The sequence below is a fragment of the Colletes latitarsis genome, chromosome 3, assembly GCF_051014445.1.
Source record: "Colletes latitarsis isolate SP2378_abdomen chromosome 3, iyColLati1, whole genome shotgun sequence".
Classification (NCBI taxonomy): Eukaryota; Metazoa; Arthropoda; class Insecta; order Hymenoptera; family Colletidae; genus Colletes; species Colletes latitarsis.
The window spans coordinates 42,894,600-42,913,145 of record NC_135136.1 but is presented as its reverse complement, the minus strand read 5'-3'; the positions used below and the strand labels follow the sequence as shown (position 1 = coordinate 42,913,145).

General features: G+C 45.4%; 1 protein-coding gene across 6 annotated transcripts in view; it reads left to right on the top strand.

Annotated features, from left to right (window-relative positions):
- Positions 1-16,807, top strand: part of Wdr62 (WD repeat domain 62) — a 74,273-nt gene extending 57,466 nt beyond the window's left edge. For 2 of the 6 annotated variants that reach the window (XM_076762640.1, XM_076762641.1), the window contains 20 exons: positions 2,969-3,191; positions 3,983-4,198; positions 4,685-4,867; positions 4,935-5,095; positions 5,169-5,997; positions 6,228-6,438; positions 6,532-6,781; positions 6,860-7,319; positions 7,422-7,490; positions 7,742-7,855; positions 8,157-8,326; positions 8,414-8,707; positions 8,787-8,940; positions 9,035-11,447; positions 13,401-13,549; positions 13,630-13,831; positions 13,971-14,097; positions 14,187-14,383; positions 14,574-14,594; positions 15,350-16,807. In XM_076762640.1, coding sequence (XP_076618755.1) covers positions 2,969-3,191; positions 3,983-4,198; positions 4,685-4,867; positions 4,935-5,095; positions 5,169-5,997; positions 6,228-6,438; positions 6,532-6,781; positions 6,860-7,319; positions 7,422-7,490; positions 7,742-7,855; positions 8,157-8,326; positions 8,414-8,707; positions 8,787-8,940; positions 9,035-11,447; positions 13,401-13,549; positions 13,630-13,831; positions 13,971-14,097; positions 14,187-14,383; positions 14,574-14,594; positions 15,350-15,732 — 6,826 coding nt within the window. In that variant the 3' untranslated portion in view covers positions 15,733-16,807. Of the gene's footprint in view, positions 1-2,968; positions 3,192-3,982; positions 4,199-4,684; positions 4,868-4,934; positions 5,096-5,168; positions 5,998-6,227; positions 6,439-6,531; positions 6,782-6,859; positions 7,320-7,421; positions 7,491-7,741; positions 7,856-8,156; positions 8,327-8,413; positions 8,708-8,786; positions 8,941-9,034; positions 11,448-13,400; positions 13,550-13,629; positions 13,832-13,970; positions 14,098-14,186; positions 14,384-14,573; positions 14,669-15,349 lie in introns of all 6 variants that reach the window. The other 4 variants (XM_076762645.1, XM_076762643.1, XM_076762642.1 and 1 more) reach the window with 4 other exon arrangements.
- The last annotated feature ends 1,739 nt before the right edge of the window (positions 16,808-18,546 follow it).

The window sequence follows — 18,546 nt, the reverse complement described above, 5'->3', positions numbered from 1 at the left end:
AAATTCTTTAAGCAGAATTGCACCAAGTTGTACGCCTGGTAGATAATTGCCTGAAAAGTCGCGAAACAACGAGCAGAACACGCCTAGCGTAATTCTCCCAGCTACGACGACAAAGGGGAAGGCAACGAAAGTTCGTGTTCTCTCGGGAACGTTCGAAACGAAGAAAGTCCCATATTAGTAATTACGAGAAGCGGCGGACCGCTCGTTTCTTCTCCGTGTCGCGTCCCAACGACACACAGTTGGAATTAACGACACCGGGACAATCTTTTCTGGCTGACGAACATACGTGTTACGCGTCCGTACGGGATGAGCGAGAAAACGAGAGTTTCTGCTTCCATTTGCGAACAACCTAACCTAACCCTCTCGAATACAGCGAAGATGGATTTCGCGATTTAGAATTTCTACTAATACGTTTTGTGACGTAGTACGTGACATTTGAAAATATAATTATTCCGTCAATGTGCCCACACGTCTATCAAACAAGTAACAAACTCGTATAACGATCGTTCGATCGCTGTCGAGAGTTTGAACTTGGATTTCTACAGCGAACTGGCACACGCTGATTTTCCACGGCGAAACGCGCATTATTCGTGACGGGAACGTATATCGTGACCGGTCGCTGTCATCGAGATAGGAAAGATCGACGCGGGAGCTGGCGATCGGCCGTTCTAAATCAGCCGGTACCATCGACCAACTTATTAGACACGTCGTCGGCAGACCGGTTCCCCAAGCTCGATAATCGACCCAGTGACCTTTATACCTTTAGACGACCTTACGTGTTCCTTTTGCACGCAACCAGCAACTATGAAATTACAAGCACGGGCTTCCTGGTACGTACGTCGTTTGCAGCACTTTTCTATGGGAATTTTTCTTGCATTGACCTTTAGCTTTTCCTAAGTGAAGTTTTTAGCCATAAAGAACGATGCATTAAAAAATAATGATTCCATCTGCAAAATAGCAACGAAAAGAACTTGTGGATTGAACCGATAGGTTGCGGTCGTGTGTCTCGGGCTCGATTCAGCTCGATTCAGCTTGATTCCGTAGCTCGTGGCCAGCGTGCTAGTTTCAGTAGGTCGTAGATACGGTGAGTGTGCCTCCTTCGCACGGCCTCGTCGCGTCGACGGGTCTCTTCTCTGCGTTTCTCGTCGCGAGAAGTCTCGTTCGTTCCCGCGAAAAAAGCGTCAGCCATGATTACGGTAGAACGCGTTCAGCCAATCAGAGAAGCCGATCTATAACCGTCTGCCCAATGAGACGAATCATCACATCGTACAGATATTGCATCTCTAAAAATTCTAATATTTCCAAACATTTTCTTTCTTTCCTCTTTCATTAAAAATTTGATGTTGTTAAATAATTTAAGAAAGTAGTATTATGGATCGAACATTAAATTTTATGCTTTAATTTCTCATCTGCTAATGGTCACGGACAACTCTGTGTCCCGCCAAAATGAAACGTACATTTGTTTGCTTTTCATTCCCGTTGAACAGAATCTAGAATCTTTCTCATTAAATATAATTAACCGAAAAGCTGAAAATTTTACCTTGAAACATCCTTCCAGCGAGATTCGCGCGGGAAATATAGATTTCGAGGTTATTCGTATCAAAAGTCCTCTGCATTGGCTCCGAGCCACGTGTCCTTCGTCCTGGAAGTTTACTTTTTTTTCTCATTCGGTTCGAGTTTATTGTTCCAGGGAAACGAGAAAAATTGCAACGCGCTCGAGCGATATCTCTGCAGTTTCCACCGTGCGTGTGCCCCTTTTATGCTCGTTTCATATCGAGTACGGGGGATTCGAATTGAATCGAAGATATCGTGCACGACGATTTTTTTTTTCGCAACGAAATATCGTAACAATTCGAACCACTCCTTTTCGACAAACGTTTGGCAGAGATTGTTAGGGTTACAGGCGTTCTCGACTCGAAAGAATCTCGTATCCGTTACGCAGCGGAGGCAACAGGAAGGTGTTTAACCTCCGGCTATCCGGATACTTGCTTTTGGCAAACCGAAAGCGAAGCGACCGGAAACGCGAACGTAAATGGCAGTCGATGCGAGCCGCGAGTCTCTAGTCTCGATAATAGCATTGCAAACGGAAGCAAAGCAGCCGGGTAGGTCGATGATACGAAGGAAGCTACACGGTTTGTCGATCTTCGAAGGAAACTGCTCGCGATCCTCGACGAGGAATCCTTTGTTCCACGTTGCCACGATCTGTTTCCTACAGCGGCGGATGAATCATTCGCGTGCGCGCAACCGTTTCCTTGCATCTGCCCGCGATAAGGAAGTCGCATACACAATATCGGAGGATTCGTTACGCGAACGTTGAAGATGGTTTACTTAACCCAAGCAAAGATTCTTATTAGTTGTTCGAGAATAAAATTATTCCCGACCGTTGCGGCGAGATTACGTTGTGTCGGGCGTTTAGCTGGCGTAATGTCGGAACAAATGGTAGCACGCGAAAGAAATATCGCCGATCGTTGGAGGCGAGTTTATTGACACGTTGCGGTTTGGGTAGACAGTGACGGATAAATCAGCTTGGTGGACGACGAGATGCATCGGGTCACACCGGTCGGTCGAGTTTCGAGTTACCGCAAACGCTACGAACGATTCCTGGGGCAGGCAGTTATATGCGCTGCGTATAAAAGTAGCTCGAAGGAGTGTCACTGGCTCGAAACCGCGCGTGGTTAAGTCTCGATGCGTTATCAAATCGACCAAGAACCACACGCGTGCTCGAAGACGTTCAAACGAGCGTGACTAATTCACGCTTGGAAAGTCGATCGTGAGTTAAACGTTGTTACGCGGTGCAACGAGACGGCTTGTTATTAGCAAGATGCAGTCCCGTGTCCGACTTATTTATCAGAGACGTCGAGAATTTAGTTTATCGTATCCGCTGAAAATTGTATCGTTTCTAAGTTGCGTGTAAAAAGAAAGTTTGGACAGCCGTGGATCAATGGGGAAATGTTTTGTGTTGTTGCAGCTGCACCGTGGTATTGTTCAACCCGCGGAAGAACACTCAGGCCCACGTGTTGAACGCCTGTCGCAAAACGGTGACCTCTCTGGCACTTGCCGGCGATGGTAGACTGCTAGCGACCGGCGAATGCGGTCACATGCCGAACGTTCGTGTCTGGGACATCTCCGATCCGTACAATGCTGTGCAGATCGCTGAATTTTCCGGCCACAAGTATGGCATCAACTGCGTGGTGAGTAATCAAAATGCCGATTACCGGATGCTATCTACTCCATCGACGAGAATTTTACATCAAAGACTGTACGCGTCCTCCCTACTTTCTTTCGTATTCGCGTGGCCCGCATAGTTGTTTCCTCGCGAAATTACTTTCCGCAAAGTACACCACAAAGCTTTTCGAGACCCATTCCCGACGTACGAACAACCGAGCGTGTGCTGAATGTGTGCAATGAAAAAAAAGGGCCGCGCCCAATGCACTCGCACGACCGTGACGAGCTTACGACGGCCGCGCCATTGCTCGCATGTTAATTAAGGTCCGTGGCTTTTATCTCCGCGACGAAGACGCGTCGTTCGGAGCTGCTTTCGAGGCCATGAAAATATACACCGAATAGGGGAATGGAGATCGTATTACCAAGTTTTTTAATCCGCTCGTCGAAATAAACTTCTCGACGGTTAGCATGCTATGGCCTTCGAGCGATTTTAGAGAGAGATACAAATACAAATGCATACGATAACGATACCCTATTCCAGCAACGAAAGCAAACTCGTTGACGGAGGCTATGCGTTTTAACGAAGAATTAGAATCGTCTTTATTCGCGTCACGCGGGCGTGCACGTCCGCGCGGTTCGGTTACAAGGCGTCTCTGCGACAGGCTGAACCACGTGAATACGAAATCGCGTTCTCGCTGAACGGACAACGGTATCCCTTTTATCGCTTGTTCTGCGTTCCCTAGATACCTCGAGTACGATGATCTTTCTTCGAAACGACCCTCCACGCGTCTATGCTTTACGCTTTTCTCTTCTCAAGGCATTTTCACCGAGCAACAAATACGTGGTGTCCGTGGGCTCTCAACACGATATGATCGTCAACGTCTGGGATTGGAGGAACAATGTTAAGGTGGCGTCGAACAAAGTCTCGAGCAAAGTGAAGGCCGTCTGCTTTGCGGAAAACGGCAATTACTTTGTTACCGTGGGCAACAGGCACGTGAAGTTTTGGTATCTCGAGTACTCGCGCAGTGCCAAGGTAATTGGATGTTAATTCGTTCTCTTTGTCTCTCGATCTAGCCGACCGATCTACTCGCTTTCGTTCGAAGTTAGCTCTGTAATTGTCGATTGTCTGTTTACTGGAATTAACCGATTAAAATAACCAGCGAAAATGGCGACGCCAGGAAACATATTGCATTAACGGTTCACTGGCTCTACGGTACTATACGCTCCGCGAAATTTCCATAGCTCCGTTAAGCTTTTGGTCGAGTCTTTGAATTCTAACCACGATCTAATTGACTTTGTCACGAAGAATTAATAATTTTCGATGCAAGTAGAAACTTAAATGCAAATGGCCGCCATTGTACGCATATCGCATTCTTGCTTCCCGATTCGTATCGCGAAACGCAACCAGCGGCGTGTACCGATAAGGAATAAAACTGAAAAATAGCCTGGCGAGAGCAATGGAGACGATGGCAAGTAACGGTAATGCGAAGGTGGTGATAGAGGGAATTTTGTTGCACAGTATAAGGAACCTGTGCCTTTGATGGGTCGGTCTGCCATATTAGGAGAGCAAAGAAACAACGATTTCGTGGATGTAGCCTGCGGTCGTGGGGAAATGGCGGATTCCACATACGCGATCACCAAAACGGGTCTCCTATGCGAATTTAATAACAGGAGGCTTCTGGACAAATGGGTGGAGCTTCGCGTAAGTACTTTTACCTCTCGAGACTATATTTAGATAATAATTCCTTAAAAAAAAATCATCTTTACAGACGACTAGCGCTAATTGTATGGCCGTGGGGGACAAATACATCTTCATCGGTTGCGCGGAAGGGATCGTCAGATGCTTTAGTCCCAGCACCCTTCAGTTCATCACCACGTTACCGAGGACGCATTACCTAGGCGTGGACGTTGCTCAGGGATTGTCCATTAGGTAGGCAAGGCAAATGCTTCTTCAAATGTTCCTGTGCTGTTCTCCGTATTAATTAATCACGAATCGATTGCAGTCACATGTCTCAGCATCCGGCGAACGCGAGGTACCCGGACGCGATCGCGCTGGCGTTCGACGAGCGAAACAACAAGCTGACCTGCGTGTACAACGACCATAGCATCTACGTGTGGGATGTCCGGGACATCAGGCGGGTCGGGAAGTCGCATTCGTTCCTCTATCACTCGGCGTGTATCTGGGGGGTGGAGATGTACCCGACAGGGACGGATTCGATCGGCAGTATGCCAGGTGGAAGCTTCGTCACTTGTTCCAGCGACGACACCATCCGCGTGTGGAACCTGGAGAAGGACGTGTCACCGACGGACACGATCTACAAACGAAACATCTACAGCAACGAGCTGCTCAAGGTTCTGTACGTGGACACCGAGCTGACCTATCTGAAGGACTTGGACCTGGCCGCTGCCGGGTCCACGGAGAAGAGCGACGCCTCGTACGACGGACGAAACGGAGTCAGATCGATCAGGGTCAGCCCGGATGGCAAGCATCTCGCGTCCGGTGATCGATCCGGCAACATTCGGATCCACGATCTTTCCACCCTGGAAGAGTTGTGCTTGATCGAGGCGCACGACGCGGAGGTGCTATGCCTCGAGTATTCTAAATTCACCCGACACTCTCCGGACGCACCGCGGCTCCTGGCCAGCGCCTCCAGGGATCGACTGATCCACGTGTTCAGCGTCGACCAGGGCTACAATTTCTTGCAGACCCTCGACGATCACAGTTCTTCCATTACCGCGGTCAGGTTCTTCAATCAGAGCAATCAGGCCAATCAGATACAGATGGTGTCCTGCGGTGCCGATAAGAGTATTATTTTTAGACAACTGCAATCGGTGAGCCCTTCGGTTCCGTTAACAGCCGGCAACATATCGATTTCTCATTCCATACTTCACGAACGATATCTGAAACGAGAGTCTCGATCGATGGTAGTGCCGAAAAGGTTAATTAAAATTCTTTTGGATATCGTTTTTGACGTATCGAGCGACGAATCTATTTGGCCGTGCACGCAACGTTGCATATTCGCGACTGTTCCTTACGCGATTTGCGATTATTCCCGCCTTAGACACCGGGAGGAATGCCGCAGTTCGCCAGAGGCCACAACGCTCAGGGCAAAACTACCTTATACGATATGGAGGTCGACTCCGGGCAAAAGCACGTCCTAACAGCCTGCCAAGATAGAAACATAAGAGTTTACAACGTCGCCACTGGCAAACATAGTAAAACGTTCAAAGGTTCCGTCGGCGAAGACGGATCCCTCATCAAGGTCGTCCTAGGTAAGGAAAGATTTGCTCGAACCTGATGCTTTGGAACCTGATGTTGCAGAAAATAGTTAAAATCCTACGGTTTCTATTCTGAATCCATTTTAGATGCATCGGGAATTTACGTAGCTACCTCGTGTACAGATAAGACGTTGTGCGTGTACGATTACTATAGCGGCGAATGCATGGCCACTATGCTTGGTCATTCGGAATTGGTGACGGGGCTGCGTTTCAGCCCCGACTGCCGCAACCTCGTATCCGCTAGCGGAGATGGTTGCATATTTGTTTGGCGTGTTCCACGCGACATGGTTGTCACTATGCAAGCCCGTCTTGCTCAACAAGCTATGCGAGCTGGAAAGTATGTTCGTTAAAGTAACTAATAACTGTCGTTAGTTGTTGTAGCGTGTAGTAATTCAACGTTGAAACGTGTCGACAGGAGGCCACCACAAGTGAACGGCACAGGAATTGACGTACAATTAGATAATGAAAACTTCGGATCTCCGCCGCCAGAATTCCTCGATCCAAACGCGAATCCTGCGCCCGGAAATGCAAGCGTGGATTACAGGTTTAGCGTGGGTCAGTTACCGCTTTGGGCGAAAAAGCAGATAAACACCGCGATCGCCGACGAAACCACGGTTCTTGGGACAAACGCCAGACCTCTCGGCGTCGATCTGCCGAAGGGCAGATGGGCGCAAAGGGTTCAGCAAGGGGACGGTATAACCGTGAAGTCCGTTTACGACAGTGACGAGATCATACCGTTTCCTCCTCCTCGCGGTACGATCGATTCCGATGGCGGCGGCGGTGGCGGTGGATCCAAAGACAGCTCGATCGATAGCGGGACCGAAACCAAGTGCAGCAGCGATTATCGGAGGGAAACAATCACTATTAAAACGACGGTAGGTTTATAAGATCTTCACTGCCACATATGGGGAACAGGACAAATGAATAACTTTAACCAGATTAACCATTTACTAACACCTCGCGTTAACTGGTTTTAGGAAGGGGACGAGACTGTGTTCCAACCTTGTCCAGACAGTTACAGAGAACTAGCAGACGATACGAAACAGGTACTAATCGATTCCCAGTAACAAAATAATAATAATAATAATTTATCTTGATACTTGTTACGTGTGTTTGTGTGCGCTTACGAATTCGAAAGAAGAGATGGCAACCATTGAGTTTGTCGTTTATTTCGTCTAGACAGCTTCCGCACAATTTTTGTTTCTTTGGCCATTATTTATTTCTCGCGCCGAATTGTTTGACCGCGTTTGTTTTTTTTTTCCTCGTTGATTCTACTTTATTTCAACCGATGGCATAGGTGATCGGTGGTAACGTGACCCTATCTAGAGGTAACAATATCACGGAATTGACACGTCTGTCGAGGAGCCGTCACCATACCGATGATAGCAGTCTTGGCAGCTTTAAATTTGAGGTACATCTCATTAACGCCTCAGACACCAGCAGCAAAGCATCGCCAAACAGTAATATACAGTGAAACAAAAAACATGAATAATACATCAAATTTGCCAACGATCGATGCACTTCGTCTCTATACGTATTATATCGCTTATTTCCAATTATTTATGTTTGCCGCTTGCATTTGTCGCAACTGTTATATATTTAACCCTAATCCTCGGAACACTTTAAAACTTACGCTTAAATAACAATAATTTAGAAGCGAAACGAGAACGAAAGGACGTGTCGGTGTTTTAAAGCGCACGTTTGTCGTCTAGGATCACGAGAGTACGGAACACGACGGCGACGTCGAGGATTATTCCGAAGGAGAGAACGGGACCACCGGCTCCGAAAAGTCTCATCACAGGCTAATGTACTATCCCGCGCCGGAAGACACGGTGTCGAATCAATTCACTGTAAACGCGATGGACGTGGAGGAGCTTCGAAGGTACGGTTGTTAGGTGCTCTTTTTTAAACTTTTGTAGTCCAGGGTTAATCGTGCGCGAAGAAACCGTTGATACGTGGTGTCGGACAGGTCTCAGAGGCGGCAGAAAAAGCCCAGAAACGGGGAGAGCGGTCGTACGAGCGAGTTGACGGCGTCCGGAAGCCAGGACGATTCCGATTCGGAAGGTGGAGCTTCGACGCCCAGCGCCGAACGGAATCCTTTGTCCATATTGTCGGAGGCCAGTTCGGAAGGGTTCGATCAGCTAGTGAAACAAAGCCATCGTGAGAAATATCTCAAGAACGCTTTTGAATCTCTTAGCGGGGCCGAAGAACCTACCAACAGATGTCCAAAAACAACCAGCATCAGTTCCCAGTTTCACGGAAGGTAAATTGTCGCTCGTTTTTAAATAAACAAACGTCTCGCGAAGCCTAGAAAATCGGACGATACGATACATGTTTTGCAGACTTAGTGGCGGGGCCGATAGCACAAGCAATAACAAGGTTCGTAACGCGGCAGTGGTGAACGCAACCAAGCAGGCAAGGGGTGACGCGGACGTCGCAAAGAAACGCGAGGAATTGCAGCGAAGAATAGAGGAAACTAGGAGAAAGTTGCAAAGCGTAAGCGTAATGATTCCGATGCATCAAATATTACGATGTTAGATAGAGATCTAAGACTTATTCGATTAGATTCGAAGCTTGTTTCGCATTATAGGTTGGCTACAAGTCGTCGTTGAAAACCAGCCAGAGCATATCCGATTTGAGCAGCCACATACCAGAGAAGCACCATCGTTCGAACAGGCTGAGCACAGGTAACAACAACAAATTCGGTCAACAAACACAATACTCGAAACCGATTAATCCTTGCAAACCTATACCGAATCCAAAGCCCCCATTAAAACCTCAACAACTCGTTAACAAAGCACCGGGTGTGGGGAATGCGCTACCTAAGCTAGATATTCCGACCGAGAACCGCTTGTCGAAAAGCCAGACCACGTCGTGCATAAGCGACAAGGCGAGACCAACGTCTCTTAGTCGCCCGTTAACCTTGACTTTAAAAAAAACTGAAAAGTATAAGTTGTCGCTGAATAAACCGAATCAATCGTTGCCCGAGTCGCCCGTGTGCGAGGAGCTAAAGCTTCTGAAGGAACAGTGCAAGAAGAACGTCAGTCGATTCGCTAGGTTCGCGCAGAAGAGGAGATCCTGTAGCTATTTTATCGGATTGAACGACAACGAGGAAGAGATGGAGAACATAGCGAAGTCCTTCGAGAGTCTTCCCGCCATGAACGAGCGCAACATAGAGAGCTTCAACGATGCGATGGACGACGGAGACGACGGAAACGGTAACTTTAGCGACGACTCGTTGGAAGGCGACTTCAAGAATCCCCCGCGACGATGCGTCAGCGACTATCAGATAAACGTACACGTCGACGATCAGCAGGACGGTCGCAGACCATACACGAATTACCAAACGTTCCCTAAACGGATCCTAACCGGCTCCCAGGAGAGCATCTTATCGGACGCGTCGGTGGAATCGTTCTCGAAAGGAAGCGCCGAGATTCTGGATTACAGCCACTACGACAACGACCGCCACTCGAGCGCGAGCTTCTTCTTGTCCCGTCGGAAGATGCAGGCAGGTCGAAGTCAGGAAAGCATCCTGACGGACGAGTCCGATTACCAGATGTTCCCGCTGAACGAGAACATCGATCACCGAAGCACCGAGAGCGTTTTGACCGACGACTCCGATTCCCTGGTAAAATCCGCGCCTCTGGAGATGCTGTTCGACTCCCACTACAAACGGAAGAGACAGAATTCGGAAACTTACAGCGGCAATCCGAACAACGTGGTAGAACCGTCGAACGAGACCCAGGATTCCGCGAACGACGCGACCGCTTGTCGCGCGGTCTTCAGATCCAAGTCCCTTCAAGACACGAGAATAAGCAAGGCGACGAACGAGAACAGCTACCAAGACGACGCCGTGCAGCCGGCCACCTGCATCTACTACGAATTCAACTTCAACGAGCAGAACGACGCGAATGTCGAGATGAGAATCGGCGCCAAAGCGGACGCGATATCATCGCGTAGCAACAGTTTCAAAGCGTCCAAGGAGCCGCAGTCGATGCTGATACTGAACGATTTCGTGGCCCACAAGCCACCGAAACCGAAACGGAACTCTGCCCGCACGCAGAGCATGCGGAACAGAGCGCGTCCCGCGTGGAATAAGTACAACGTGGATTCGTCGTCGTCGCAGTCTCTTCGTCTAAAGTCTCCGGAGCTCGAGGATTACGCAAACAAGTCGCGCGCGGATCCGAGACCGGGGAGGAGCGATCCAGGGGACACCAAGTCCGACGCTGCGGAGATTCTACACGGCTCGAAGCGGATGGAGCAACTCCTGCAGTCGTCCAACTTCTCGTTGCAGCCTAACGACGACGCGAACTCTAAAACCAAATTCTACAGTTTGCAGAACCGTCGATCGGACAAGACTATCGAGAGCTACGGTTTCGATCCGGACGACCCTGCTGCCCATCGGAGCTGCGACACCACCGAGGATCAGAGAAACGCTGCCTCCCACGTATGTTGTTTCGAGAATCAGATCCCAACCAAGGACACGCAAGAGACCTACGATTCGTTGGAGGCTGGCTGCGCGAACCGCGAGTCTCAGGCGGCGACAGTTTCCAATTCGCGATCGATAAACGAACGCATAGATAACTTGGACGTGGATCTTAGAATCACCCGAGCCATCGAGGGGACCGTCAAGTTGCTCTCCAAGGAGTTCGAAAACCTGGTTAGACGCGAACAGTACTTCATGAAGGAGAAATGTCTACGGTTGACCCACTGCCAAGAGGCGAACGAAAATTTCGCGAAACTGGAGGCCGAAAGGGACGGGAGGTTCGCGATAAGACGCGACATCAGGTTTCATTCCGGCGGCGAGGACAGCGATTTTGCTGACACGTCCACGATGGACAGGTCGATGATGGAGAGCGGATCGTCGACGTCCGCGTCGAGCTGCACGAACTCGCCAAAGAGGATGTGGCCGCCAGCCTCGCGGTGCCAAAGTCACATGAAATGGACGAAAACCTTGCCCACCATTAATCAGGCCATACTACCGTCTAAGCATCTTTACGCAGGTACTTGTGAACCGAAGAAAGAGACGAACGCGATAGTTTTCGTTGCTCGATCGAAGATCTTTAAAATCCGTGTACAGTTCGATACACGAATTTTAACACGGGTATATGTTAACGCGTGTATTTTAAATACAAGTTGAAGCCCGTGACTTAAAGTTTAAATTTTGTATATACGTAGGTGTACGACACTTCTCTAGCAGCTCGGTTCACAAAAACACAGATATCTTCGTTTATGTTTTCTCCTGTATGCGAATGTATTGCCATGTATAGCTATCGATAAGGTACTATTGTATATTTATTACTATTCGTTCGCCCGCAACGTTATAAGTTGGATCATTTCATTTCAAGACGGCAGCAACCATGTACTTTTCAGTTTCCAACGTTTTCATTCATAAAGATATTAGTATAGCTTTATGAATATTTTGTAGTTTTATTTTTTATGTTTATTAGCATGACGCGCGGCTCGACACAGCATGTTTTATCCTCTCGATGTAGTACTATCCCGGCTTCCTTCCTCGACCGTTTTTGCATTCCATTTTGTTGACGAAATTTTCGGCCGAAACCGATCAAGTTTATTTTCTCATTGCTCGAGTACATGCACAGAATGACCAAGAAACTGATTCGTTTGAAACTTGATCGACTCCACCTTAAATTTATAATTTCAAATTTCACTCCTCGATCATTAACACTTGATACTTTTATTTAATTCTCTATGAATGTGCAGCAATTAGCGACGATCCAAAAGTTGTCAAGACATTCGGAACCTCCAAGTTTAAAATTAAAATTTAATTGTTATCGTTATACTGTTTGAAATATTGCTGCACAGAAAATTAAAACGCTCATCGCTAGCTATGTCTCGCGTATGAGTATCTGTAGTCGCTTTTATCGGATACAGCTCTAATCTGGCGGCTTTTAAACCATATCTTAATCTATTATTCTACATACCTATATTGCTTCCGCAATATGCATGAATAAAAAGGAAAGCCCACTTCGTTCTTATGCTATCAAAAGCTTTATAAAATGTGAATTGCAATATATAAACAATTCGTACTCGATTTCCATTCACAAAGAAAATGCATGATCTACTCGGTCATCGATTTAATCGAAACGATTCAATTAAATCGATGACCCGAAGGTCTTGCACTGCCCTTGTCAGTTTCATTTTGAAGATAGGTCTAGCTAGTTTAATATAAAGAATGGGAGGTAAGTTTATGAGAAAGTAAACCGGTTAAGATTACAACAAAATACAAAAAAAAACCCACTTAATGCGAAAGAACAGTAGCTTAGTGCATGTGTGTGCGTGTTGTTGTCGACAGTTGGCAGTAGTGGGGGGCGAATCTCGTCAAAAGTTTTTGACAGCGAAGAAGAGGGGGGTGGCATGCGACGTGCCTGCTCGCTGAGTGATCTTTCCGTCAGCCCGCCAAATAGGTTACTGCATGGCCCGATACAAGGTACCCTTTCATTGTGCGTCACGTTTCTCAAGGTCATTCCAATACTACAAAAATCGTTGATAAACCTTTACATTTGTCGATAACCGTAAACGGCCGAAATAAGCTCTCTTACTAATCGATCAAATCACCAAACCTCTGATCTATCGCGTAGAATGTGTTTTGGAACGACCCTCGATTAGCGTAGTATCTGTAATCGTTATCGATTAAAAAATTCAATATTTTGAGGGTCTTTCGATACATCAATGACATTTTTAATACGACGAATAATATAATGGATGTCTTCGATCGATGGATTTTGCTACGTCAAAACGGAAGTTCATATCCGGTCATTGATATTCTTACGACGTTCAAGATATCGAATAGTTACTATATATTACAACGAATGTTTATTATTTTGTACGCATCAGTTATATGGAACGAACATACTCTTCGTAGAAATCAAATTTATTCGTGAATGTAGTGGAAAGTTTAGCGTGTTGGAATGTTTGCTAACGATCGTGAATAGTTTCAGGAAAAGTAGGTAATAAGAACGCGAACGCATCGACGAGAAGCGGACTAGGAAGCGCGAATAGCGGAAATCAGTCGCGGCACGCTTCGACGAAGAATCATTCTTCTCATATGACCAGAAGCAGTAGCGTCGGCGTTTTAAATCAGGTACGATTTCTTGCGAATCATATCGTTACGCGAAACGATCGAGAACAAATTTTCCATTTCATCGGCGACGATACTTGCAGAGCGATTCCGAGTCGGACGTCGGAGCGGGAAACGGAAGGGGGTGGAACAACCAGGCCGGGAGCAATAGGATCAGTGGACTAATGAGACCAACGATCAGCTCGCAGAATAAGATCAATCATCAAATTAAAACGAACTCCTCCTCGAACAGCAATTTGCCTTCGTTTCTCAGAAGGAGAGGCATGCAGGGAGCGTACTCGAGTGGTAATTCTTAACGAAATTGACATAAGCTTGCGCTTTTTAATCTTTTCTGCTCCAAGATATTCGCTGTAATATATTTGTTTCAACGCAAATTGTCAAAAATGACCTCTCTGGTTAACATCTCCTCGTACACCCTTTCCAGTGAATCTAAGTCAAGTGGGTAACCAAGAAGACTCAAGTTCGGAGGACACGTCCTCGAACGGAAACGGTGGAAAGCCAGCGCTTCCGCCCAGGCCCCGAAGCATCAGTATCGACCATTCTGCCGCAAAGTAAATCGCAAAATTTCAATTATTTCGATCGGAATAATTTTGTTCGTACGCTTTAAACGATACCGTGCATCTTTCTACTTTCTTTGAAGCTTGAGTCTACCCGGTACAACGGTGAGAAGGTCATGTTCAACGACAATAATCGCGAACGGTCGTAACGGAAGCGGCGCGATCGGGCAAACAACAAACAGCAGGATGTCGGCGTCTAATCGGAATCAGTTGGATCCCAGCCCTCAAGAGCTACCAGTCAAAGATACTGATCGTGCCATCGATGTAGCTAGTGCCGAGTGTAACTATCTTTATCGTTTCTCTTTCCGTTTTCATTTATTTCGCTTGTCACGATTCATGATCACCTTATATCGTGTTTCTCGAAGTGTATGCATGCAAGATTGCAAGGAATAATTACTTGCTAATTGTTTCTTTACTATCCGACGATTTGCGCCAAGTATCGTTGTCTAATGAAAATTTTACTCTTACAGTAGGCACGGATAAAACTTTAGGTAAACTAAAGACACCTATTGAGAATGCTGTCCTGTGAAAATATAAACATGTCTTTGAGTATAATAAAAAATTTGTAAGTGATCATGCTATGACAAAACGAAAAAACCATTCGAACAGAATCGTTAACGAGTTTAGTACAGACTAGGATCTAGTCTGTAAAACGCTGTACATAAAACACGCTACACGTCGCACTCGAAGGGGCGCGTAATGGTGCAATCAGCACCGAACGTACAAACATATTAACCAATCTTTTACCATCGATTTGTTTACAAATTTCTACCAATTTGTAAATAATGTACATATTTTGTGCGAAGTTCGAGACTGTGTTGCAGTGTCGCGTCGGCCATAATGGAAATCACACGAAGTAGCAGTCGCGAAACTGTATTTACTTTAAATCATCGCATATACCTGGAGATATTAGTTTCCCTCATCGTTAGGACATTACCCGAGTCTCTAGATTTCGATCACAATAGCATGGTCTCATTACGGATTTTAGAGTGAATAAAACCTGCACGCTGCACGATTTCATCCATCCTTTCCTCCATCTAGCGAAGCGGTTGCTACATATTTGTTGAAATCTTGTAGCGTCTGCTTGCGTTTGCGTCGCGTTGTCGAGAACATAAGTGTTCTACGGTACGACAGAATTGATTGTTCTGATCATTTTAACGCAAGAACCTTACCGTGATCGACAATGCGTCTCTAGCGTAGTGTCAGTTTAATGGCCAGGGGCCTAAAACACATCTCGTTTCCGTAGTGTCGACCCAGCTGTGCAATACAATTGCGGACGACTTAACGCGAACAGCGGACAACGTGGTGCAGCTGTACAAGCGTTTAACGATAGACAAGGAGGACGAGGGGGCGAGCATCGACAGGGACACGATGCTTCGGGGCCTCCAGTCGTCCGTAAACGAGACGATGCGCACTTTACGGTTAGTGGTCGCTAGTGGTCAAAGCCACAACGATGGGTCAGCGGCGTCTAGCGAGACCGTAGTGGTGAACGAGGCGACTGCCACGTTCCAAGAGCTGCTCGCCGGCCAGGATCAGGGTAAGGTGGTCAACATGATGCAACAGTATTCCGAGCTATTGTTGACCATGATGCAACAAAGGATGGGGGGTACACAGTCTAGCCACACGTAAAATCCGTCCATCTGCGAGTTTTCAGTCGGAGAAGGCAAAAACGATCAGGACGTCCAGCCGCAACCAGAACCTATGCCTTTCCCGGTCTGCATGTATTAGCCCCGTTGTATGGAGAGTCTGCATTTTCATTCTCCGTCATTGTATCGTATCTCGAACCTTTTATCGGTACGTCCGAGATTTCGCGTTGTTTCGTGAACGCGCAGAACGGGAAAGGGTAAAGTGTATGGGAACCGCACGATGAATTTTAGCTGGGAAAATGTTAGAGAAAGTCAACGATTCGGAGAGAATATGTCGATGGCTTTGATAGTCGATATCGGTATCCAAATTTTGAAATTTCAAATAAACTAAACGTTCATTCGGACGAGCAACAACTTATTCAGGGTTTAATCAGGACTTTACGATTGGATAGATTTTGAGAACATTAGGAAACCGAATTCCGATACGTAAGTCGGATATGTCACATGTTTACGTGTACTGGACGATGTCTTTAGCCAAAGTTAGTGAATATTTATCAGCAATTTCGTGCAATGGTCCACGAGGTACACGGAAATTCAAACGGGCCAATCGAAAACTATTCGATACGTTGAACGCCGCGTTACAAAATCTCTGCCTCACAAAAATAAAAGAAAAAAACAAAAAAACAAAAAAAAAACAAAAAAAAAGAACATGAAAAATCGACTGCATTAAACTCGTATCTTGAGGCCATACGCCGTGAAATGCCAATTAACTAAAGACTCTTAGACTAGTTTTCGAACGAGTATGTAGTGTGTCTGTGTGTGCGTGTATGTATATATACATATGTATCTATACGTACATACCTATATATACATATGCAGTATTTATCGACTATCGCGCGATATTATATCATAATATTAGTCTTCTTATAGTGTAACCAAAGGTTGTCTGTACCTACGGTCTAAAAGAAGCCAGCCTCCCTTCCTTCCTCGACGTTTAACAAGCTTCGACGAAACTATAATAACAAGTATGCAGTTAAGCAATGTAAACTTGCCAGTACGAAAGAAATATAACATCCACCTATTAGTTGACGCATTTAGGTAAAATAAAAAGGAAGAAAAATGGGGCTTGGTAGATACAACCTATGCGTCGGGGTTAGGGATCGAATGTGATTTTATATTTCCAAATCAACGTACGAAACTATATTGTCTCCTACTAATTTTACTTGGCAGAAACACGCGATAGAATATATAATTCCTGGTCGTTGAACCGAAAACTGTACGAATCGATAAACAATAGGTGCGAGGAATTGATTTTTCGTCAACGAATTGATTTGAACCGAAGTCAACGGTCGATACTGAACAGAAGAAGCTGTGCTACATAGCGACTGCATATTTTGTCATAGGAATTACAAATATTTTTACACCGTAAATTAACGTCGCGAGACTAGACACAAGTTCCAAAGCGTCGTAAACTTTCGTTGAATCGTCGCGATGGGTTCGAAAAGCCAAACGCTTCGAGTTTTTCAGGTGTTTCAAAGGAAGGAATTGCATCGAGGAATCAAAGTATTACGAACACGTATTATTATTAACGAATTTTAACGTTTATTGCAGTACGCGCGAATCGTTTTTCTTTGTTTAAATATCGTAGTTACTTTCTCTTCATCCACTCTGTAAAGTTATTTCCGATTGTATGTAATGTATAAAACGTGCCATTTAGGTTTATAACGATCGATCGTCGTTTAAGTCTACTCTCTCCGCGAGACATTTTCATTGCATCTTTATCATTAATCTTTGTTGATAAACTTGGAACGTATCTTTAATCTTTTATTCACGCGAATTTGGATATCAAGTTGTTTCGCGTCGATCATGCAATTTGTAGAATTGTACTGGGTGGTTCATTTCTTCTATATTTTCTTTTTTTCTCGTAATGGTTTACATCGGGAAAGTTTACGTTTCGTTTTTCTTCCCTCATCGTGTAATCTCTATCGCGACAAATTTGTTTACGGAGGTGACTAAATTCTTGAATGATACGGATCAATACCTTCGCCGCTCACCTCTTTTCTTTTCTCTCAATAGTGATTGATTATGGTGATTAAAAGCATCAGTTATCGTATGTAGTATTACAAAGTACCCGTGACTATTTTTGAAAACTGTTTCACAAAATCGAGGCCGAACCTTGACTTCGACGGTAAAGGTGTTGATCGCGTTTAATATATCATCGCATACTTTAAGGACTGGAGTACATTGTATTCTATGTCGGCATTTTTTGCAATATTTCGTCAACGTTAGCATATAAATCGTGGAAGCGACGACGGATGTAAAAGGAGAAAAAAAATATCGAATCTCGTCTCATGCATCTCCTTGTATTTACCTAAGCTTCGCGTGGTAATGTACCATTCCAAAATTTCACTCTTCTCTTTCTCTCTCAGTGTAATAATCATCAAAGACATTATTAAGATACTTTTAACCGGTCGCGAAGATTATTAGTGGCTTTGTATATTGTTGTACTTGTTATATTAAGACATATTGTTATGTAATGTGTTAATCGTTTACTTAATCGTGTATATATTCATTGAGAATTTTGCAGGAAACAAAACAGTTTGGTAATCGTGAATGCCAAAATGTAATAATTTCGCCGTAAGAGAATTGTAACTTTTTAGCACTTTGTTTTGTATATTATGTTAACGATTAATAATATAATAATTCTTACAAACTGGAAGACACTGATGATTATTTATACGTTGGAAACTCGATCGTAGTACGGGATCCAGTGAACTGAATGTTTTTTGGGAATACGAATAACCAATTGATATACGTACAAACAGTTTTATATTCAGAAAACAACGCATGAACAACA